General features: G+C 43.1%; 1 protein-coding gene across 1 annotated transcript in view; it reads right to left on the reverse strand.

The window, feature by feature from the left end:
• Positions 1-25,698, reverse strand: part of LOC147663694 (contactin-associated protein-like 2) — a 542,132-nt gene that overhangs the window by 167,078 nt on the left and 349,356 nt on the right. The window contains exon 5 of the mRNA XM_086950260.1: positions 12,340-12,524. Coding sequence (XP_086806386.1) covers positions 12,340-12,524 — 185 coding nt within the window. The remainder of the gene's footprint in view (positions 1-12,339; positions 12,525-25,698) is intronic.

The following is a 25,698-nucleotide window of genomic DNA, read 5'->3' on the forward strand; positions in this document are numbered from 1 at the left end:
CGTTTTGAGAATGTCCCAATTTTTGGCTACAATTCTCTTGATATCTTGGGAGTCAGTGCTGTAGGTTAGGATGAGTCTGGTAATATCTCCACTTTCTTCCTTGTTCTCAGTGTTGTCTACGAGGGTATCAGGTCTTTGGATATTGTTGGCTCGATCCTTAGCTCTTTTAAGGACCCAATTAGGATAACCTCTATCCTTGAATCTGTCAAGAATGATATCACTCTCTTCTAGGTATGCTGTCGCAGTGTTGCAGTTGCGTTTGGCCCTCAGTACGCAACTGCAACACTGCGACAGCATACCTAGAAGAGAGTGGTATCATTCTCCTAATTGGGTCCTTAAAAGAGCTAAGGATAGAGCCAACAATATCCAAAGACCTGATACCCTCGTAGACAACACTGAGAACAAGGAAGAAAGTGGAGATATTACCAGACTCATCCTAACCTACAGCACTGACTCCCAAGATATCAAGAGAATTGTAGCCAAAAATTGGGACATTCTCAAAACGGACAGTGTTATAGGGAAAGAACTACCTCCCAGACCCAGTATAACATACAGACGGGGGAGGAGTATCAGGGATATGCTAGTTCGCAGCGACATCACAGTGTACCCACCCAACAATATACAGGGATTAGATGGTTTTTTCCCATGTGGGCACTGCAAAGCCTGTGCCAACAGTAAATCTGTTAAGGAAGTGATGTACAATGGTGTCCATAAAAAGATTACACCCTTCCTGACTTGCAGCTCGACATATGTGATATATGCCATTACATGCACATGCAACAAATGGTATATAGGGAGTACGACATGTATGGCCAAAAAAAGAATATTGGAACATACTAGAGCCATCAGCAATTTTGACCCCAAATACCCAGTGGCACGACATTTTAGAGATAAACATTTCTCTAATGTCAAGGATCTGAGTTTTTTCATCTTGGAACAGATAGGAAAGAATCCCAGAGGGGGCAACAGGGTACTGAAATTACGCCAAAGGGAGTCCAAACTCATCATAGACTTCCAAACCAAGACCCCGGGGGGTCTTAACCAAGATGAGGAGCTAGCCGTACACCTAAAGGAATAATGTAACTGTCATATAGCGTTCTTCTTCTTTTACCATGTTCAACTGTCTGATGATTATATTTTAGCTTCATGTAACTTTTCAATGTAATGAAATTGTTTTTAACTAGTTTTGTCTATTTGTTTTGTTGTAGGACCGAGATAAGGGGCCCAGTTCACCGTCACTTCACTTCACGGGACCCCTCCCCTAATCCGGTTCTTGTCACATGAGCACCTTGGCGTTAAGGATCTGCCATCACTAAGACTTGGAGTTTGACTGGACTGATTACTTGATTGAGAGTATGGTTTGGGCACTTGCCACTAAGATTATTTCTCTCCTTGCACCTCCCTCGTTTTATTCTGAGACATTCCATCATGGTCACAATTACTTGGTTTATTGTCCGTGTGCGCAGGCGCACATTAACTTTCTGACGCCTGGAGCACTGAGTGAGCCCTTTTCTCACGCTATGGGCGTACATTAAGGGTGAGGTGTTGGTGCATGAGGAAGGAGATCCACAGGTTCTAATATGCCTTTTTCATTGCGGTAATTGCCGCGTTTCAGCTGCTGACATATTAATGTATTAATTTGTATGTTTGCGCAGGTTAAATACTGTGTTTCACTTTAATGCTCATTTGTTGTGTAAAACATGTGATTACTCAACATTTTTCTCACACTGTTTCGAAAATGTATAAGTGAGTTTTTACGACAGTATTGTATTAGGAAACTTTACTTTAACAATGTTTTGCCATTCCAGTCCTCTTTTCATTTCCATTGTTTTTGAGATATATGGCACTGATACGGTAACGCCAATCCACGTGATCAAGCCGTTTGTCGGCGAAACGCGTTGTGGATTAAACAGCACTGGCTTTATTTTGGTGTCTCCGTGTTGTTTCCTGAGAGCGTGGGTATTGGACTTTGGTTATTGAACATTTCTGTGTCGGATTCACTCCGCCGACGTCCACGCCACCTTTCATGGGTCAAGGGACCCGGAAAGAGTTTTGTGGTGAAACGAATATATATATATATATATATATATATATATATATATATATATATATATATATATATATATATATATTCACTAAAAAAACCACAGGATTCAGGGACTTTATAGTTAGGCTGACATTTCACTCATCAAAAAAACAGAGAAAATCAGCCATTATAGTTTGCTGAGCTAACTATACCTTGCGCCCCTGCATTGCACTCTTGATGACCTCACATATTACATCACTTATGACATGATCAGTGACATCACTCATGATATCTCAAATGACATCACTGATGACATCATCCAGTGGGTGACTATTTCTTAAAGGTTTAAGAATGTTACATAGATATACGTCAAGGTGTATTGTAGAATGAGTGGGTGTATGAGAGTTTGTATGGATGATTTAGTTCGTACATGACTGATTGTATAAGTATGTGATTAAACATGTCTTAGTGAATGTATGGGTGAGTGACTAATCTGTATGAACGTGTGTATCAGTCTGTCAGTTGCTGTGTAAGTGGCAGCATGGGTTGGTGAGTAGATACATAAGTGTCTATAAGGGTAATTGATTAGTTGTCTGAATACCTGTATGGGTACCTGGGTGTCTGTGTGGGTGGCTGAGGGTTTGTGTGTCTCCCTGCATGGATGTATGAGTGGGTGAATCCCTGGGTGTAAGGGTTCATGAGTGGTCTGTGAGGGACTGCATGGGCGAGTGAGTATACATATGGCTGTGTCAGTGAGTTTATGGATGTCTCAGTGGTATATGGATGAGTAACTGCATATGTGAAAGGCAGTATATGTGAGTGTTGGAGTATATATGTGACTGTATGTGTTTGTGAGTGAATGTGAGAGTGGTTGTATGGGTGAGTACATGCTTGTGTCAGCAACTGTATGGAGAGTATTAGTTAGTGTCTGCATGAGCAGTGTGTGTGAGTTTCTGTATGAGTGAGTAAGTTGCTGTGTGATTGAGTATTTGGGTGAGTGAGTAGGTGTGTGAGTAGCTCTATGGGTGACTGATGGAGTATGATTGGCTCTATGGGTATATATGTAGCCATCTCAGCGGCTGTATTGGTGAGCGACTAGCTGTATGGGTTCCTGTATGGGTGAGTGAGTATATGTGTATGTAGACCTATCAATCACTGAGTAGGTATGTAAATACTGGTAGTGGTGTGTCAATGGTTTCAAGAATGATAGTCTGAAATTTGGAATGGGTGTATGAGCAGTTATATTGGGTTGTGAGTAGGTGCATTAGAGATTATATGGATGATGTTATCAGTGATGTAATTTGAGATGTCATGAGTGATGTCACTGACCAAGTCATGAGTGATGTAATATGTGACTTCCTCAGCAGTGCATTGCAGCAACGCAAGTTATAGTTATCTCAACTAACTATAACGGCTGAATTTCTCTGGTATTGTATGAGTGAAATGTCAGCCCAACTATAATGTCTCTGTAACCTGTTGTTTTTTCAGTGAATATCTAAGGTTCTTTAATGCTAATTCCTAACTATAATGTTCCTGAAACCTCAGTTTTTTTCAGTGAATGTCTAAGGTTACATGAGTGCCTATATGGGTTATTTATTGGTTGTCTGAGTATCTGTACGGGTGCCTGAGTGATTTTGTTGGTGGGTGTGTGTGTGACTCTATGTGTGAGTGGTTGTTTCACTGGGTGTATGGATTCAAGAGTGCATATGGAAACAGCTGTATGGGTGGGTGAGTGTGTGTATGGGTGTGTTGGTGAGTGAATGGATGTCTCAGTGGTGCATGTGCGAGTAACTACATATGTTTTAAAGCTGTGTATGGGAGTGTTGGAGTATATAAATGACTATATGTGAGAGTGAGTGATTGCAAGAGTATCTGTATGGATGAGTGTGTGTTTCTATAAGTGATTGTTAAAGAGAGTAAGTATGTGTTAGTATCTGCATAAAAAGTGTGGTGTTGTGTGTTTGACTGTATGAGCAAGGAAATGGGTGTGTGATATTTTCTTTGCATGACTGTCCAAGTGTATGTAGTAACTCTTTGGGTGAGTGGCAGTGTGTGAGTGTCTATATTGGTGCATGAGTGGATATATCGGTGGCTGTATAGATGAATGACTGTGTGTATGAGTGACTGTATGGGTTAGTGGGTGGATGTGTGTGTAGACGTATGAATCATTGAGCAAATATGTCTGTATTTTGGAGGGGGTGTGTGAAAGGTTTTATCAGGGGAGTTGCATCAGATGATTACATGGATGATGTCATCAGTGATGTCATTTGAGATGTCATCAGTGATGTCATTTGAGATGTCATCAGTGATGTCATCAGTGATATCACTGAGCATGTCATGAGTGATGTAATATGTGACATCATCAGCAGTGCATTGTGGGGGCGCGAGGTATAGTTAGGTCTACTAACTATAATGCCCAAATTGCTATAACGTCCCTGAAACCTATGGTTTTTTCATTGAATTTCTAAGGTTTTTTAAATGTTTAAATGCAAATTTCTAACTATAACGTCCCTGAAACATACGGTTTTCCCAGTGAATTTCAATGGTTTTTTAAATGAAAATTTCTAACTATAACGTCCCTATAACCTACGTTTTTTTTTCAGTGAATTTCAAAGGTTTTTTTAAATGTTATTTCTAACTATAACGTCCCTGAAACCTATGGGATTTTCAGTGAATTTCTAAGGTTTTTAAATGCTAATTTCTAACTATGCTGCAAAGGTAGGACATGTGAAGAAAGAGGAAGAGAAGCTCAGAAAGAAGCAAGACAAATGCAGAAAGAGGCAACAGAAGTCCAGAAAGACGAAGAAAAGTGCAGGAAGAAGAGGAGATGTGCAGAAAGAACCAACTGTGGAGCAGAAGGTCCTCCTGTGCCTCCAACATTTTGCTGATGGGTACTGGTAGTAACTGACTCTGACTAACCAGGCCTAGATCCAGGACTTTACAAAGAGATACTGAGAATACAGTAAAAACATCTACTTACACAAGGTAACACTATGTGTTGGGATCCCCCTGTGATTAGCATCACCTCCTCTGTATTTGCCATGAGTCAATGCCTGGGTCATTGCATGAGTAGATGAGTAGTGACTGGATGATTAGAGTGCAACACGGAGAGTACATGGTGATTTTATAGGTACTTGGATTTTGGCGCAGTGATCGGATGAGCACATAGGATTGGCTGGGTGACTGGAGGACTGCATAGGTAGTACCAGGGAGATTAATGGACGGCATAGGACTGCATAGGTAAAATGTGTTTTCCCCATGCAATTTCCCATAGAAACCTTGAGCTGCAGCTACAGCCCGAACTGCTGAACGGAATTACACCAAATTTGTCAAAACGGTAGCCCTTGGTTTAGAGTAGTGCCTTTTTGTTAAATGGTGTATATCCTTTCAGTAGTTGCTGAGAAAATCAAAAGATAAATCACATATATATCTATGGCCGCGCAGGATCCGCGGACCCTCCCGATGACAAGGTTATGCTAATTGGCTGTCAACACTCCAAACCAGGAAGTGTTGGCAGCCATCTTCGCAAAAAGGGGGCAGAATATCATTTGAGATGTCATCAGTGATGTCATGAGTGATGTAACTGACCATGTCATGAGTGATGTAATATGTGACGTCATCAGCAGTGCATTGCGGGCACGAGAGTTACAGTCAGTTAAATGGGGGAATTTCAATGGTTTTGTATGAGTTAAATGTCCATCTAACTATAAAATGTGTGAAACCTATGGTTTTTTCAGTGAATTTGCGAGGTTTTTTAAATGCTAATTCCTAACTATAACATGTGTGAAACCTATAGTTTTTCAGTGAATTTCCAAGGTTTTTTAAATGCTAATTTCTAACTATAACGTGTGTGAAACCTATGGTTTTTTCAGTGAATTTGCAAGGTTTTTTAAATGCTAATTCCTAACTATAACGTAGCTGAAACATATGGTTTTTTCAGTGAATATATATATGCACTGGAAAACTAAACACCCACTTCCTTTACAAAGAAATGGAAAGTTTGCATCTCTGCAACCTCTCTAATTTTTCACCTTACTCATCTTCCGCTCAATCAACACAACAACCACAAATACACACACCTACTTGCTACCATTCTTGGCTGAGCGTATCAATTATTCTTCTTTAATTCAAATTCAAAGTGCAGGCCCTTTTTTCAGCCGTCTTGGTAACTACTACCCGGGAATAGCAGTGGGTAATTTGCATACTTCCGTCCTTTCTTGCGTCTTTTCTACCACACACTGGGGCATGTTTACAAGCCCCTTGCGCCACTTTTGCATAATTTTTCACACAAGCTTGTAAATCTGCCCAACTGTGTGCACTTTACTCACTACCTTTCTTCCTTAGATGTGGTACTAGTTTCTCTTGCTCCCACTGCGGAATCCAACACCCTATCTGTGTAATGACCTGGAAATCCAAAGATCCACTTCACTGACAATACAGTGGGTAGTTTGCGTCTCTCCACCCTTTCTTATTTTTCACGTTTTCCACTCAATCTACACATCATCCACACATTTAATTGCTGCACTCCTTAGCTGTGATTATCAACTATTCTTCTATTTTATATTCATATTCAAAGTGCAAGCCCTTTATCGAGCCTTTTTGTTGTAACTACTGTTCCAGGAATTTTGCTCATACACAGAACTGTGCATAAAGACTTAGGACCTCAGTGAATTACAGTGTAGTAAAAACCCACCTTACTACACAAACCCCCTACCAAACTAGCAATCAGTGACTCATTGGTTCGTCGCCCTAGACCAAAAACACCAATGACTAGTCAACCCAGAACATGCGACTTAGATTACATGAAGTAAAGTGGATAACAAAAGCACTCTTTCATTATAGTCTTACACCAGTCCAAAACAAGATGTAAATAAAGACACATGCAACTTTTAAATGTTTATTTCTAACGCCATAATCTCATGCACAGTACCTTAGATAATACAACCAAACATATTATCAGAAACAAGGTTGTCAGCATTGTTACTATTCTATGAAATACAAACAGAAAATGCATCCTATAATGCTAAAGGTAAATAAATTTAAAATATAGCTACATTTCACCCTCCCTATCTAGCAGATTAGTTTATAACTACAGAAAGTCTCATAGGATTACATGGGCAGACCCATACCTCTGGTACTCAGCAGTAGTGGATCACATTCAGTGCTCCACAAACTGTCAAGATACGAATGTTCTCCAACTGTGTGTAACTTTGCCTCCACAATGCATTATGAAACGCGCCAGTATCAGAGGTGGCCACAGCTGCATATGTGTTATGGCTCGAACGTGCGAGGATCATTCTGAATAACAGACACAGTATTCAAGATAACCTTGATGTTCCATGCTCTCACTATACACACAAAACTAGCGATGCAGTTTACAAATCTAGCATACCAAATTATTCTCATCTAAAGCAAAATACTCAGCCTTCTCTAAACAATATCACAAGTACGTGTTGTGTGCAAAGCAGAGCAGGAAAGCAAAAATAGTGTGTGAGCTTCTAATAAACCCATGCTAACTTAATAGGGTGTGAGTGCAAGGCTCAGCCCCACTGCACCCTTCCTTGATCAAAACATGTGATATAAACATGAGCGAATTAGGAATGCAGAGTCCAAGCCTAAAAAGCAGAGTCAAGTTCACATTTCCAAAAAAAAGTTATTCGCTCTTTGATAGAAAGCAGTAGCAAAATAATGAAGAATACGTAGAAAAATCAAAGAGTTTTAATCCAACAGCGTGTATGTAGCAACAGCCTCCAACAGGATGTCATTGTTCTCATCTGAACACATTTCAGCCATCCACTTCAATGGTGGGAATGAACATACATGTTCCTCAACGACCGGAGCCTCTATCACCATCGGAGGAAAACTTGGGTCATCTTCAATGTAACTGCGTGCCAAGAACTCAAGCGCCGCTGCAAAAACATTCCAACGTCCCATTATTCCATGTATCGCTGCTAAGGTCATAATCCCGCTGCCAGAACAGACCACGTCATGAACCACTAAGGGGCTCATCAGCTGGTCATAATCCGCGTTGGGAGACACCGTACTGCTGAGACAAAAATCCAGGGCCCAGTCGAAATCGCAGCTCAGGCAATGGAACATAGGTTGAACGCATGTGAAAAAGGAAAATCGAAACGATAATCCATAAGCTACACTCAACGTAGCCAGAGGCAGCGCTCCGTAATAACTAAGCATTCAGTTGCGAACCATCAACTGCCGGGACATATTGCCGTCTGCTGCAGGATGTGCATCCATATTTATGTAAACAAATTAATAAATGCACACCGGCAACTAATGCGAGTATTAAGCGCAATCCAACAAAGATGGTGGAAAAAATCGAATGAAAAAATCCCGAAAAGACAGCAAATATAGTTTCTACAAAAGTCACAAGACCACTGCTTCTAACTTTAAAATAGTAAGGTAACCCCGTAGTTAAGGACACATTAAAGATACTCTAAATTAACTACCCAAAATTCAAGAGCACGTCTGTATTTAATAAAGCATGCACTTCTGTGCGGGTGTTTGCTACATGAAGGACAAATGTTTCCGTAGCAGATATAAGAGCGACCTCTTTTTGAGACAGTGGCGCTCTTATACCACTCATTTGGTTGACTCTGCTTTCAAGGTCGAAATCGACAGCCAGATGGAAACATCCAGCTTCCCATGCAGAGGAGTTAACACAACTTTTTTTTAATCAAACCACACGCTCAGTTATCGTAATCATGTAAGCGATGCCTGCTAATATTGCACAACAATCTCCATTATTTCAAAGTAAATAACTCCTGTTTCCAGTAAACTGAACGTTGTTATGATAGCACGTGTTGGACTACCTTTCAAAACTCAGTCCAAATTAGGCGCATCTTGTTTACAAGAGCCATGTAATTGTATGTGTCTACAAATTAAGGAGTAATCTGGTGCTATTGTGCAATCCTTGCCATTCACATAGACTTCTTTTCCCTCCCTCAGGCACCTATATGTAAATGGTAATAACCAACCTTCATGGAGATAAGCCCTGCCTATACATCCATATCTGCCTAAAGCATAGTATTTCATGCAAACCTCAAACTTAAACAGGTTAAAAAATAACGTACTGTGATCAAGGCGACTGGTTCGCTGAAAAGCGTTGGGCTGTTTCATGTACCTGTATGTGGAACCGATATGAATTAAATACTACCTTGGCGAGCACACCCGACTGTCCGAGTGATTAATGTGCCACCTGAAGTGGAGTGCATCGGCACAGTCTTCACTGTGCTTTGTGAACCGTAATATATATATATATATATATATATATATATATATATATATATATATATATATATATATATATATATATATATATATACACACACACATACTTATGAGGGGCTTTCAGTCAACCCACTTAATCCTCTGCTCGGTAGAGAAAACCTGGCGAAAACGGAAAACCATGAAAGACCTGAGCAGCTACCAGACGCCCTTAAGGAATACCACCAGCGTTTAAGAGGCACCAAGCAGACTTTTATCAGGAACAAAATCCACAGCAACCCAACCAACACTAAGCAACTCTTCAAAGTCATACAGCAATTCACCAAAACCTCCAGCGAAGCCACAGACTCACACCAGGAACTCTGCAACAAGCTCAGCTCCTTCTTCCATCTGAAAATCAAGGCCCTCTACTACAACTTCAGCAAACAGTCGCTGGACACCACTCCACGCTCCACCACTACTGACAAAGAGCCGATCATCACCACCTGGAATCCTGCCACTGTCGAACACACCACTGTAACCATGAAGAATACCCCTTCAGGAGCCCACACAGACCCCTGTCCACCGTACATCTACCACAGGGCTGCTGCTGCCATCGCACCCAATCTAGGTCACACCATCAATGCCTCTTTCGAATCCGGCATCTTCCCCAAAGTCTGTAAGCGGACGGAGGTCAAATCGCTCCTCAAGAAGCCCACGGCTGACCCGTCAGACCTGAAAAACTACCAGCCAATCTCTCTCCTCCCCTTCGCTGCCAAAGTCACAGAGAGACTCGTAAACACCCAGCTGACTGCCTTCATCGAAGGAAACTCCATCCTAGATGGCTCCCAGTCCGGATTCTGCAGCAACCTCAGCACTGAGAGGGCCCTCCTCACTGCCACCTACAACATATGCATGCTACTAGACCAGGGGCACATCATAGCCCTCATCCTACTTGACCTCTCCGCAGCTTTCAACACCATCTCACATCGCACCCTCACAGCCAGACTCCACGATACGAGGAACCGCCCTCTCCTGGATCTGATCCTGTCTCCTCGGCAGAACCCAGAGGATCAGACTCCCTCCTTCCTCTCTGAACCCACACAGATCAACTGCAAAGTTTCCCAAGGATCATCGCTCAGCCCCAAGATCATCAACATCTACATGGCCCTCCTCACTGCCATCGTAAGACAACATGGGCTCAGCATAGTATCTTACGCCCATGACACCCAGCTCATCCTCTCCCTCACGAAGAACCCCGGAGACACCAGACTCTGTTTCCTGGAAGGAATGAAAGTGTAGCCGCCTGGATGAAAAGCAGCAGCCTGCAGATCAACTCGGAGGAGACCGTTGTCCTCATCCTCGGACCCTCCACCTCTGCCTGGAACAACATCTGGTGGCCCTCCGCCCTCGGGAGTCTGCCCACCCCGACATAAAACGCACGGGGCCTCTGCATCATCCTCGACTCCTCCCTCACCATGACCCATCAGATCAAATCCATTGCCTCCACCAGCTTCAACTGCATTCGGATCCTCCGCAAGACCTTAAAATGGATACCCCCAGAATGCAGAAAAACTGTCACCCATGCACTCATAACCAGCAGATTGGACTATAGTAACGCCCTCTACGCCGGAATCAACAGAACTCTCCTACACAGGCTACAGACCATCCAGAATGCCGCAGCCAGACTCGTCCTCTGAAGACCACGGCACGAACACATGTCTAACCCTGGGAGTAGTTTGCGAAGTAGCGCTAAGCGTAGCTACGCGAATGCACTTCGCACTACGCGAGCTACGCGTAGTTACGTGAACTGCGTAGTGCATTGTGCAAAATGCTGTTTGCACTGATTGCACAGTGCCGGATGCTTGTCCGCACTGTGCAATCAGTGCAAACTGCATCTTGCACAGTGCAAGCCGTCGTTTTCTGCCGCTCAAGTAGATTTCTACTCGAGCTGCAGCTTTCTCAATGCGGAGCATACACAACCACTCGCAATGAGAAACCTAACCTCCCCGCGTTGAGAAGCTCGCCGGGAGGTTTATTTTCCATGCTCGCGATCGGCAACTTGATGTTGCTGATCGCGAACGAGGAAAAAGTCTTGCCGGGATGTCATTTTGCTTGCTCGCGGTCACCAACTTGACGTTGAGGACCGCGAGCTAGCAAAAAGTGACTGCTGCACTATGCTACGCTACGCGTGTTTGCACTGTGCTACGTGCAAATCGCTTAGTGCGAAGTAGCGCAAACTTCGCAAAGTACTCGAGCATAGTGTAGGGCTTTGCCCAGGCTTACACATGACCCAACACCTACATAACTTCCACTGTCTCCCTGTCGAGAAGAGAGTGACCTTCAAACTGCTCACCCACACCTACAAATCCCCCCACAACATCAGACCTGAATACCTCAACGAGAGAGTCTCCTTCCACATATCCAAGAGGAACCTACGCTCCGCAGGCCTCGCCCTAGCAGAGACTCCCCTGCATCCGCTGAACCAGAGCAGGAGGAAGAGCTTTCTCATACGTTGCATCCAAAGCCTAGAACAAGCTCCCACTGAACATCAGACACTCCCCCACCCTCCACACCATCAGGAAGAACCTCAAGACCTGGCTTTTCGACGGAACCGGAGCTGCAAAAAACGCCTTGACACCCTCACGGTGCGTAGCCCGCTTTATAAACCCCTTGATTGATTGATTGAGTGTATCATTCCCATATTTCTATAGCCCACTACACCATGTAGAAAATATGAGGCTATGGGTCATCCGACTTCAGTCATTGCCTAACGTCACTGTGAGTGATGGCACTGTATTCTTTTACAAGAACACATTCACACTCGCAGCAGATCACTTCAGGGCCAGAGAGTACTATTGTAATGTGTGCTTATTGAGACAAAAAATATATATTTCCTTTTAGTCAATGTATGTTTCTTTATATTGGCGATAGCATGTCAGATCCCAAAAATAAGGTTTTACAAAAATAAGACAAAACAAAAGAAGCATTGGCAATGCCAAAAGACTGCCAGCCCATGGCAGAACTATTGGTGTTTGTTCCAGTTTGTTGCCTTTGTTTTTACATTTTCCAGAGCTGTGGAAGCATCTTACCTCATAATCCAAGTCCAGATAGTCAAATTCTCCATTGGTCCTAAACTGCTGCATGTCCGAGTCAAGAGTCAGGTTGATATTCCGTCCATGGCGCTCTATCAGAATTGTGTGCCAGTGATTGTCATCCAGAAGGCTCCCTGAAGTTGCAGATGTGTGACCATAAATTGAGCCATATTGGTTGCTGCCTGAAAAATAGAAAGCACGCATAAGGTTTCAAAGAGCTTGAACGTTTAGAAATAGAGTTCCAGTCTGCAAAAAGTTGAACACTTCTTATTCTTCACCACCCATTTTTTTCATTGTATAGTTCTGTTTTATTCACTGAAATACCGTCAGTCATCAAGGATTACATATAAAATTAATCCATGCCTTTAATCATTATGTTGGAAGGTTAAGTGATTGGGGAAGAAAAATGCAAGCATAATTTAATGGAAAATATCTCATCTAAATCAGTGTTAATCAAGTGATTTCTCCTCAAATAAAATGTGCAAGGATACTCTTATTATAGGAGATGAGTGAACCGGGCCACAAGAGGGAAAAAAAGAAACTCTACAGACTTTCCATCAACATAAAATTGATTATCAGACGGCAAGTCAGTGCTTCATGATAATTGCCAATCCGAGTCAAGGGCCTTGGTCATGTGAGGATAAAATATATCTAGTGACTTGAATGTGTGTGATTAAATTGGTATTTTCAACTGCACATATGGTGTCAGCAATTTAGCATAACTCTGTACCTCTCTTAATGACATACATTCTTCTGACAAAACCAAACTATAAACCCACACTGTACCAACCAAGCACAACCATGGTATGCATCAGCATATGTGACTGTATTTCTCACTCCATTTCGCTTTTAAGCACAGTTGCACATTTGCTGTCACATATTTGGTATGCTGAGGTTGTGGCTAATAAACACACGACGTGAAGTATTTCTGTCTGCTGACTTTTATTACATAATACTTCACCACACATGCCCCCGCTGGTCCTCGTGCACAGCACCACAACTCTTCCTATACAGGTCTTACTATGATCTACACTGTACCAACCAAGCACAAACAACAGACTAGTGTTGCTACTTATCCTCTGAGAAGCACTTCTGGGCTTCATCAGGAGTATCAGATGCTATTCAAAAAAGCAGTGCAAAATGACAACTCAAAGGTTATAAGTAATGGGCCACGGACTCACAGGACAGACAGCTTGTGGAGTGATATATCAAGAACTAGTGTACGTGCAAAATACAGAGTATGTGGTCCTGCAATCTTCAATGTCCATATGGGTCACTTGTCAAATCAGTCATCGACCTTGCAAAATCAAAATGCATCCAAATAACTCTCTCTGCATGATGCTGGTCTGTATTTCTGTGGACTTTCACCAGGCACATCAAAGCTCATCCATGTAAGAACTACACAAATATATTTTAAATAAAGATTCAGAGGATGTGACATGTAATAGGTGGAGGGGCTTCGACAAATTCGAATTAAAAGATAACTTGATATACTTAGGATTGTTAGAGAAAGGTTACTTCTGTAGTAGCAAAACTAAAACTCAGCAGGTTGTTTTTGATTTTAGTTTTAAGTTAGCGAAGAACCCCACATCAGCCAAAATGGACTTGGTTAAGCCCAAAAAGACATCATTGCAGTCCTCATGGTGTGAGGTTACAGAATTATAAATAGTTCCGAAATTAAAGAGCCAATTAGTGACAGCGCATAAAATGTGATGATACAATCAGATAAAGCCCTGGGGGAGTTAAAACGATAGTTTTTGCATGTACAGAAGGTTCCTGCATTGGAGAACCATCATCTTGTCAATCTTGCCTGAAATTTTGTTTTTACAAGGTGCCACTTTTAACTTTTACCTAAAGCTGTCCAGAATGTTTTCTACATTAACACATTGGGGCAACCACACGTGAAGTATTTTATTTGACCTACATCATTCATAGCAAAAAGTATCTTCTGGATTCACAATGTGTCTCCATTATATGCATATTTCATATGTTATGTGGTATCGACTGATATGAGAAGTTTTGGAAAATAAGGCATTATTATGTGGCATGCACAAGTAATGAGCCTACAGTTGTCCTCCACTGGGAACTAAAAACTCCCTTGTAGCACTTGACTCTCATAGGGTAGCGTTGCAGAGCAGTCCAAGGCCTACTCTAGGGAGGTGGTCTTGGCTAGTAAACACCATTCACCGATACACAACAACACTCAATAAATGTCCAGTCTATACTTTTCTTCAGCATAAGTAAAAGAACATTTATTACACACACACTACTGAATACTATACAACAATTGCAAATATACACAACCTGATGAATTACTAATGGATGACATTGTGTAAACATTCTTACTCCACCCAAAGGAATGGGGGTTTAGTACCACAACTCACAGGTGTAAACATTATAATGTCCGTAAATGTTAGAAGATGAATATAACTTGGAGTGAAAGCCCTTACTACCAGCACCAAGCTAGTGGTTGCCTGACGCAATATTTCAACAAGCATTTCATTTTGGGAATAAATGCAACAATCACATATAACCTTGAATGAGAGCACCTACCACTGGCAATAAAGCATGCAACGTTAATCACAAGTGGCTGTCAGTTGCATTATTCAATTAAAGCATCAGCAAGAGTAAATGTCCAATCATGTCTGGGAGTGTGGTGCACTCATCATAACGGATAGCATGAATTACGCAATTCACTTACAGCCCCTAAAGAGCATCGGCATTTATAATTACAATCTCTGCAATTAATCAGGGCAATTCAATCACAGCCCCTAAAGGGCATCTGCATTTATAATTACACTCTATACAATAATCATCACCCCCCTAAAGGATGTCTGTAACATTGAGAAATTACATTCAAAACAGTGCTTATGAACAACTTTGGTACCTGCACACCTGTGCAATTACTACCTTACACGCCTAGAGAGTGTCTCACAATATGAAAACTCCTCAGTTCCTTGCTGATAAACAAAGGTTCCATCCCAGGTCGTCTAGATAATCCATCAAAACCCTTGAGGGGTTATCTTTTTCAGTGTACCAATGTCTCAGGATGGGGACTTCCCATGTGCTCCAAGAGGGGGGTGGTCCAATCTTCATGTGAACACAACATGCCAAAAACGAGCCATTTCCCTGTATTTATGTATTTATTCTTGAGATTTATACAGCGCGTACAATTGCCCGTGGGCGTCTCGGCGCTAGAAAACTGTGAACGTATTCCCCAGGTTAGGCCGGAACTTATTCTTGATCAAACAGCCAGGTTTTTAATTTTCTGCGAAAGGTCATCAGGGATGGGCTGTCTTTGATGGAAACTGGCAGGGAATTCCATAGTCTGGGAGCTGCCACAAGGAAGCGTGTATCTCCCCAGTTGACAGTTTTTGTTCGTGGTATTTGTAGCACTTTAAGGTTGTTAGATCGGAGCGATCTTATGGATGATTGGTATCTGAGTTGAGATTTCAGGAAATGTGGACCACAGTTGTGCAAAGCTTTGTAGAGTATGCACAATGCTTTAAACTTGATCCTGTTTTGAATCTTAAGCCAATGCAAGTCCCTTATTGTATCAGAGATAGGTGAGAACTTTGGTACTCCTGACAGGAGACGAGCTGCAGCGTTCTGGATGGTCTGCATTTTGTTGGTCACTCTTGCTTGGGCATTGGTGAATAAGCTGTTACAATAGTCAAGAGATGACAGCACGAGAGCGCTTACCAGTGTCTTACCTGCTGAGGTTGGCAGAAACGGCTTGATTTTCTTGATCGGCCTGAGTTTATGGTGGGCTGTTGATGCTATTTTGTTAGCGTGGGCCATAAAAGTCAGTTTATCGTCAAAAATCCCCCCCAAGTTTCTGACGGTGGTGGCTGGTATAGGGGGTGTTCCATGCGTAGAGGGCCACCATGTATTTGACCACCCCGGGGAGAGGTGTCCAAATATGACAACCTCAGTTTTTTCGGCATTTAGCTTCAGGCAATTGGCGGCCATCCAATCACCGATCGCTCGCATGCCCTCTTGGAAATTTTCAGCTACCTTGTCTCCATTCCCGTTGATGGCCAGCACAAGCTGAGTGTCATCCGCGTATGAGGTAAGGCTCATCCCATAGGCCTTGATGACAGAGGCCAGGTCCGACACGTAGATATTGAATAGTGTCGGACTGAGGGATGAGCCTTGAGGAACCCCGCACGGTAGTGACAGCTTGTGTGAATGGAAGGGCCCCAATGTGACCACCTGTGATCTCCCGGCCAGGAAGGAGGAAAGCAGGTTTTTGGTCATGTAACGGATGCCTGTACAAAGGTGGCAATGCCGTGCAGGGCAATATGGGGCACTCCCTCTTCGATTGCGTGTATAACAGCAGTGACTACCCCGGGGAGAGCCACAGTGGAGTGCCTGCAGATGCTCCCCTGTATGCATACCAGGGCACAGAGACACAAGCTCTGTTTGTCTTCGCCACGGTATTCATGATGGTGGAACTGTCATGAAAACCGTAGCAGAGAAAAAACTTGTAATATACTTGTCGGGAGCATGCCAAACATATTGTGGCCTCCTGACCTCCGCAACACCATCAGGAAACTGAGCTTACCTGAGGGTGGGGCAGAGCAAGGGCGGTCCAACCACCCAGATTGTAATAAGGTGATCAGGAGGTTGCTACTGCTGCGCCTCCACCCTGCGCCTCCACAAGTCTGGTGGTCCGTGGAGCGCCAGACTCGCAATCCTCCTCAAGGTAGGTTATGTATTGACAACAACAGGTCTGCTAACAGACCGCTAGAGAGCAGTGTAGATAAGAGCTAAAATGGGTTATTTCAACTCAAACGAAATTATTTACAAGTAAAGACAAAATTCAAGGGGCATCCTCAGATCACATTTTACATATCAGAAGAGTAATCAATGAAAAGAGTCAAAGTCAGGGGTTCCATGTCATCACTAGCAGCAGATCATCAACAGGGTGAGTTTCACCCATTCATATAGATAAAAAAGATGTAACTCCTTCATCACAGTTGAAGCGTAATTGGCTCTGATTACTTAAAAACGCTGCTTACCAGGGTAGATGATAATGTATTCTGCTGGTGGCTAAGCCCAGCAAGATAGTATTTTTATCAGAGTGGGTAAAAAAACATGTTGATTTGTCTCTTTACCAACCCATTTCTACTACCTGTTTTAGGGTAGCATCCGTCAGAAACGGATCAGCTGGGCAGAAGATGAGCTTTGCAGTGCTGCTGCATACCTTTAAGGTAATCTCATGTACCGTCCAAGAGGTTGTGACATCCTCTGTGAAACACTCACTTCTCACTGTGTCCTTCCAATTGAGGTGTGGTTAGTGTGGAGAATGGCAGATTGGCTGAAGACAGTTAAGGGTCATACAAATTGCATAAGATGAAGTTGACACAATCTTCAACGAGTGTTGGGCTGAATCATTGCACTACTGTTGCGTATAGGGTAGGTGGAAATGAATTACTAAAACTGCTACTTGCCTTTAAGATGGAGACTCTAAAGGGCTTGGAGTGAATCTGTTGTGCAGTTCCTATGAATCCCTAGGATCTGGGCATTGTTTGGACAACATAAACTATGGGCTTGGTGTTGATAGAGCGTAAATTGCTCTGTAATTTGTAGGGGTGCATTATAATCATAGGTAGTCTGCATCCGCATATAATCTTCTTTTGTGCTAACATTTGTGCCGTTAGGTGTATTGTAATTACTGTGCAAGGTGGAGTGATAGGTATATGTTTGCATAACGTGAAGAAATCAGCATTTCAACTACGTATGGCTAGATGAAAACCTTATTGTGAAGAATTGTACATGCGACTAATGAATGTTATAATTCGTATTCTTATGTAACACAGTGATTTAAATGTGCTCAGTACCCATGATCATGTATTCGTGTTTTTTACAAATGTACGTGATGTTTCTTATGTTGTCTGAATTCTGTAGACCTAATGTGTAGTTCTCCCTGCTGTTCTCAAGTCAGGTTTGCTAGTACAATTCATGTGTATGGAGAACTTGTTCTCTCTCAAGTTTTCCGTTGCAGGTGTAGAAATGCATCTTAGTTAGTTAGAATAATGTCTTTGTTTTAGGAGTTACTCTTAAGGAGGAGGAGATATTATTAAATGGTGATGCTGATAATGTGGAATGGTGTTATTTCTCACCAGAGAGAGCCTGGGAATCAAGGACATCGAGTCAAGCCCTGAGAACATTGCTGCTGCGTGGAAAGTTACCTATGAGGAGGTTTTGAAAGTTACCTGTGAGGAGGTTTCTTGTGTCGATAGGGTGATGTCGCACAGCATGATGGGAAGTCTCATACCAACTCTTGTATTGGAGTTAGGTACAGACTTCTGACTTACCTTGAGAAGCGAGAGCATCTTAGAATGAGCTCCGTACCTTTATGCGACTTGCCCATTCAACGTGAGTGGTCTTCTCAGGCAGCATTCATGTACTGACACCTTTTTCAGAGCTTGCGTTTGGGAATGCTTAGTAGGGATGTCCCATTAGCGATAGTGTTGGGATAGACAATGCTTTTTACCTATGAACCTCAAATGAAGGAGACTCTTGACATCGGAGCTGTGATATTCCGCATCCGGATTCTCAAATATGTTATTTTGTGTGTGGTGCACCGTCTTCACTTCACCCGTAGGTTTGGCTTTGCATCAGTTTCAATGTATTTCTACACACTCATTTTGAGGTGTTTGTATGTCTATCTGTTCTTGGCTTTGTAATAAAGTAACTAAACTATGAGTCACAAGTCTGTGATACTTTGGAGTCATGGTTCATTGGAACAGTGATGAGTAAATTGGATAATGATTCTTCCTCCCCTCTACACTGTCAAGCAGACAAAAAGAGACATTGGCCAGGGGTTCCAGAGTAAATCTAGAACGTGGAACCCGGCTCCTTAAGTGTCAAGATCTATTCTGGACATCTCCACAGGATATGTTGGCATATGGACCTGCTAGTTTACAGTGCCACAGTAAGCCCCCCTAACCTACCAGGGAGCGAATGGTTTCTGGCCATCGGTGAACATGATAACACTGACCCTTCAGGGATCGTGGAAACCTTTCGTTCAGTCACTCGTGCTCACTTATTCTCAGAGAAATATACAGAGAATACACACTGGGACGTTTTCACTACTATTTGTTGAACCGACGTTATCCTTGCACTTGTGCTGCAATGATTATCAAACAGAAGCAGATAAAAGTGATTACAAGCATCAAAAGCGTAAATATTAAATATAGTTCTACCATGGTGCTAAACAATGTATATAAGCAGGCATATAAACAGGGCAGTAATGTAGCCTACTCCTAGAATGCAAACCCTATTCTGTGTGTACCTAGAGTGTGTGTAGGTGTAGAGCCAGGAATCTCCCCAAGGGACAATCCAACCCCCTTACCTGATGGGATAGAGTGAAGGACCCCATCTTGGTCCCGAACTGGACACCCCTCACAAGATGTCAGACCACTGCATGATGATTTCTCATCATGCAAGGATCTTCGGTGGAAGTGCCTCCTCCACTAATCTATCGGGATGCTCAACTTTTATAATAGAAAGCAGCCTTGTGATGTAGGTTACTGATGCTATGGATGTATAGATAATCCTGTCACCCCATGGATGAAGATAGTAAAGATATTTGTACGTAGTGTGAAACGAGACCTTGTACATGATGTTCAGGGCGTTGTGATAATGTTGTGCCAGTTTAGTTTCATAGAAACTGATCCAACATTGTTGTGTGTGCAAAGGTCACAGCTTGAAATGCTATTTGGAAGGACAATGTAAGAAAGAGCTGCTTAACTCGGTAATATAACAAAACCTGCAGATTTGTGGTAGCCATACCTGACTTTTCATTGGAAGCTTTCACTTTAGGCAAAGATTAACAAATTCACAACTCCTATGCCCTCATTCTAAATTTGTTGGAATATTGTGGGATATTTACTATAAACTCTAAATTTCATTACACCTACAGTGAGGTACTTACTACATGTGGCAAATACATCCTATTCTTTTCTTGCAGTAGGAAAATGAGGCATACCATGAGGAATTGGTTTTTAACTCTACAAATTCAACACGTTTTGCTTTCTTTTTTTGGGTCTTTCCCTGCTGATACATTTCAGCATGTTTGACCTGCAGGAGTTTATCAGTGAAAAACAGCAAGGATGTGATAATTATCACACAAATTGTAATTCTGATCCCTGTACAGACACTTCTTTGCACAGAAGATCGGAATTTTCCCTTCACTCGTAATGAGGGTCTTCATCTTACAGTCGTGCATCGAGTTAGAAACCGTTTATTAACTACATTTTTAGTAACACTCTTTAACTACTGAATGAATTGATTTACCTAGAGTGCTGATGAGCCAGGGATTAAATCAGCAACACTCTCTCAAAAGGCTACCCATTTATTTATATTGAGTGGGGTTTTTATTACTGCAATCTGTTCCAAGAGGTGATCTACTATAGGCTCATGGATGCGAATACCAACCATGGAGTGTGTGCAACTCTATCTGCAGATATGTATTGGAATATCAAAAAAATGCTACAAGGGTAAAGACTCAGTATACACTCTCAAGTAAGTGGAGTGCAGTTAGGGTGTTCCTTGAGGGCATTTTTATCATGTGCTTACAAATATAATCCTGCACAGGAGCAAAAACATCACTTTAAGAGGGAAACCCCTCCCCCGACAAAACTTTATATGGCGTACAATATGTGCGTCCCACGCAATAGGCACTACGAAAGGTGACCTTAACGTGTCTGTGGCCGCATCCGCGCTACAGAAGTGCCCCAAAAGTAATGAAAGACACAGGGTGCTCCCAGTGGGTGTTCCGAATACATCCCAGGTGGTCTTAGATATCCATAATGGTTGATTAGCTTTAACACCAACTGTAGAGCCAAACGCAGAGTCTAAAATATGATCTAAAACCTGCATTGGCCAAGGCATAATTTTTTCAGATTTATTTTTTTTATTTAAAAAATCTGCTTCACGTGTGTACTAAAATAAAGAGGAGGAGTGTTTCCTTGAATGTGTAAGGTTAATTGTGAAGCAGCTGGCTGTATAACGTAAAGCAGTCCTGGGAAGTTCAGACGGCCGCTACTTAGTCTTACTCTTATCTCAGATGCCAATTAGAATGGTGTAAATACAGGACACAATTCTGACTGACTGAAAGATGACAAATCAGAATGAATTGCGATGATCCATCTATTAACTCCTTAGGTGCTTATGACGGCTCCCGGCCGTCATGAGTCACAGTAGACGTGTGATCATGACGGCCAGGAGCCGTCAGAAAGTTGCCGCTCCACCCATGCGTGGTTAAGTTCTGATGGCTCCCGAGCATCATGAGCACACGCCCACAGTGATTTATGATGGCCGGGAGCTGTCATAAATACCTGAGCACCATGCCCAACCGCGCTCCCCTCGCACCACTGCGAAATTCGCACCGCGGTGAAGGGGTTAAACAATTAGAAATTCTCTTTTCTTTGACTAATCAGATTTGTGGCCGGGCAGCTCAATACTCCCAATTTCATTTGCAGCAGCAGATTTGTGTAGGTCAAGAATCTTGCAACAGTATGAGGCCCACTGCAAAACGCTAAGATGTAACACTTTTCCAAACAACTGAATGTAGTTAAGTAACAAGACTACAAGATCAAAACAGGACTTATGCGCACTTATTGTCACAATACAATGAAATGAAAATGGTTTTTATAAAGCGCATGGCTACCGGGGAGCATTCCAGAGCTGTAGTGGTTACTAGAGTTGGCCCGGACATCTAAGGAAAGAGCCACGTCTTTAGTTGTTTCCCGAATGTGAAATGATTAGGTTCCCTACGCAGATGACGCGGCAAGCTGTTCCATAGTTTTGAGGCGTTATAAGAAAAACAACACCGCTTTTTGCCTTCTTAATCATAGGTACCGATGCTAGATGCAACTCATCATAGCGAAGGCTTCGATTGGCCTTTTAGGTTAAAATCATGTCTTTTAAAATAGGGGGTCCATTCCCTCCTAGATTCTTATGAGCGACACAAAGGGCCTTGAAATTAATTCTCTCTCGTAGTGCTGGCTTTTCCCGAGCAGCAATTATGGATTCCCATAAGCAGTCTTGCGGCAGTGTTTTGTACAATCTGCAATTTTGTGGTAACTGGATTTGGGGCGCCCAGATAAAGGGAGTTACCATTGTCTAACCTGGAAATGATAAGCGCTTGGACCAGCGTTTTTTTCGCTTGATCCGGTAAAAGGGGCACCACTTTCCGGATCATTATTAGCATGCAATAGCATGAAGCGACTGTCTTCCTGGCTTGGACTTTAAAAGTGAGATCATGGTCCAACCAAACACCCAGGATTTTTATCTCAGTTTTAGGACTGGGTGCAGAGCCCATACACGCTGGCCACATGGTGTTGGATTTAAAAATGTATTTGGTTTCCCAGCAGCAGGAGCTCTGGTTACTTCCTCCAGGCAGGCATGGAGTTCGGAGGAGGTGCGGTTGGCCTGGGTTAGAGACACAACTAACTGAGTGTTGTCGGCATATGTGACTATATAAATCCCACAGAGGGAAGCAATGTCCACCGGTCAAGACATATAGACATTAAAAAGGGTAGGGCTCAAAGATGAGCACTATGACACTCCGCACTTGAGGGGTATGGTTTTCGGAGAGGTGTCACCTTCAAAAACCTGGAAACACCTATCCTTCAAAAAGGATTGGAGCCATGATAACACAGTGCTGGACACTCCCATAGTCCTAAGACGGTGAGCCAGAATACAGTGGTTCACCGTATTGAAGGCCGCACTTAAATCGAGGAGAATGATGGCCACCGTACCTCCAGTATCAAGGATTTTTCTCGCTTCTTCTACTACTGCTAATAAGGCGGTCTCAGTGCCTTGACGTGGGCATAAGCCAGTTTACGGGTGGTGAAGCAGGTTATTGAACTCCAGAAAAGAGGAAAGCGTATGGTTAACATGCTTTTCTGAAATTTTAGCTAATTACCGGAAGACGCGAGATTGGACAATACATGCCCAAGTCTGCATGGTCTAGGTTAGGTTTCTTTAGCAAAGCTTTCACCATTGCTCTTTTCCATTCCGGGGCGACTATGCCTAATGCAAGGGAGGTGTTAATGAGGCTAATCGTGATGGGGGGAAACTATGGGCTCTACCCATTTTAGGGTGTTGGGAGGTGCAGGGTCCAATGGTGACCCCGATTTGACAGAGGTAAAAATGGCTAAAAATGACTCCTGAGTCATCAGAGTATAGGTCTCGAGCTGATGTTAGTTCCGTGTTTGCTCGCGTATGTTAGTTCAGATGTGTCAACATCTTTCTGGGAGCTGCTTGAGAATATTATGAACCTTGAAAGCAAAGTATTTTGCAAGTTCATTACAGCGGTATCCCGAAGGATCGGGTGCCACTGGCGGGTCAGGGACTTTAGAAGCTTTTTAGCTATCAGAAAGGTCTCTCTGGCAGAATTAGCTGCAGAGGAAATCCATTCTTGATAATAGGTGGCCTGGGCTTGTTTTATTTTATCCTTATAAGTACTGATGGCTGCTCTATATTCTTGTTTCTTAATATGTGAGAAATCTTTCCTCCATGTCCTCTCCAGTTTTTTGCATTGTTGTGTTAAAACGCGCAACTTAGGAGAAAACCATACAGATTTGTTAGGTCCCATTTTCTTCTGAATTTGTTTCTTAGGGAGCACTGTATTCAGTGACTCCTCGATCCAGTGTGTGAAATTTTGATAGTCTTTGACTGGGGTACCTTCCAAATTTTTAGTTTGGAATTTTCCAATTCCTGGATCCACCCTTGTACAGGGAGCTTAGGCCAAGGACGGATTAAAATATGTGTGGAGTGTTTATCCAGAACCGTGTTCAATGGGGCCCATACAAATGGGATTAATGATCTGAACATGGCAAGGGGCTGGGGGTTTCCCCTTTTAGTTCCACCAGATTTGAGAAAATTGGGTCAAATAGGTGACCTTTAATATGGGTTGCTTGGAAAACCTTCTGGTGTAGTTGGCACGCCATCAGGTCCTGCACTAATTTGATTGCCGTGCCTACTGAGGGATCATCAAAATGAAGGTTAAAATCACCAAGGAGGGTCAAATTCGCTGAGGAGCTTGCCTGGATCATAACTGCTTCCAGCAGAGATTTACCAAATTGGCCCATTGATCCAGGCGGTCTATAAATCAGTATACCAGAGAGTGACCCTAAGGGTGTGAATTCAATAGAGAAGTGAACATTCTCGCAGTCTGACAGCGGACTCCCTAGTAGTCTGCAAGTCAGATGATCTTTGTATATAATGGTGATGACTCCTCCCACCCCTGTAGTTCTGTCTTTCCTCTGGATTAGATATCCTGCGGGCAAAGATTGTATGATATCTGGCTCTGAGCTGGCGGTGAGCCAGGGTTTAGTAAGAAACAAAGCCGCAGGACCAGTGTCCTTTAGTACCATGTGTATCTCGGTTGGATGCCTAGGCAAGGACCTACAATTAAGTAAAGCTAATTTGAAAGATGCCACCGCTGATAGTGAAGTGGTGTCTCGCGGTGAGAGTCTAAAGCCACAATGTGAACACCTTTCCTGGCGTTTTTCCAGAGAGATAGTATGGGTGCACTTAGGGCCTGGGGGTCTATTTAACTGCTCCAGGCACAACCTGGAGTAGCAAAGTCTTTCTGGGGCCTCAGACCCAGGGGTTCTGGCCCCTGGCCCGGTCAGGCATGGACGGGTGCAGAACAGCTTGCCTTAAGCATGCCCGTTGCGCCCGGTCACGCCATCTGGAGTCTTTATCGTCTGAGCTGTGCGCCGGGTGCAGCTGCTGAAACGCTGACTTGGCGCCTACCCTCCGTAAGCCCTGCGTATTGCACAATTCCCTCATGTTCCCTCGTGTTTACAATATTGTAAAGACTTGCACACACATGAGCATCGCACAAGGAAAGTCAAATACAGATTTAACAGCTGCAGTTCAAACACCATACCTATCAATCAATCAAGCAGGATTTATAAAGCATGGCTAATCACCCGATAGGATAACCAGGTGCTTGCAGGTCCCGGAAGCCTCTTCGTACAGTCAGGTCAGGGGCATTGGGAATTCCGGAAGTAAAGTGATGGTCAGGAGATGCGGGGGAGGCTGTTCCAGGTCTTCGCTGCAATGTGGGATAAGTAGTTTCCTCCACTTCTGTAGATGCGGGGAGTATGGGCAAGTGAAAGGTCGGTGGAGTGAAGTCTTCTCGATGGTTGGTGGAAGTTCAAGTAGTGGTTAATGTAAGCAGGTGCGTGGTTGTGTAGAACCTTGTGTGCGTTGGTCAGCAGCTTGAATTGGCATCTCTTCTGTAAGGGGAGCCACTGAGATGCCTGATGTGGGGTGTGATGTAAGTTCATCAGGGAAGGCAGAGAATGAGTCTGGCTGCGGCGAACT

The sequence above is a fragment of the Lissotriton vulgaris genome, unplaced genomic scaffold, assembly GCF_964263255.1.
Source record: "Lissotriton vulgaris unplaced genomic scaffold, aLisVul1.2 SCAFFOLD_1006, whole genome shotgun sequence".
NCBI classification, from domain to species: Eukaryota; Metazoa; Chordata; class Amphibia; order Caudata; family Salamandridae; genus Lissotriton; species Lissotriton vulgaris.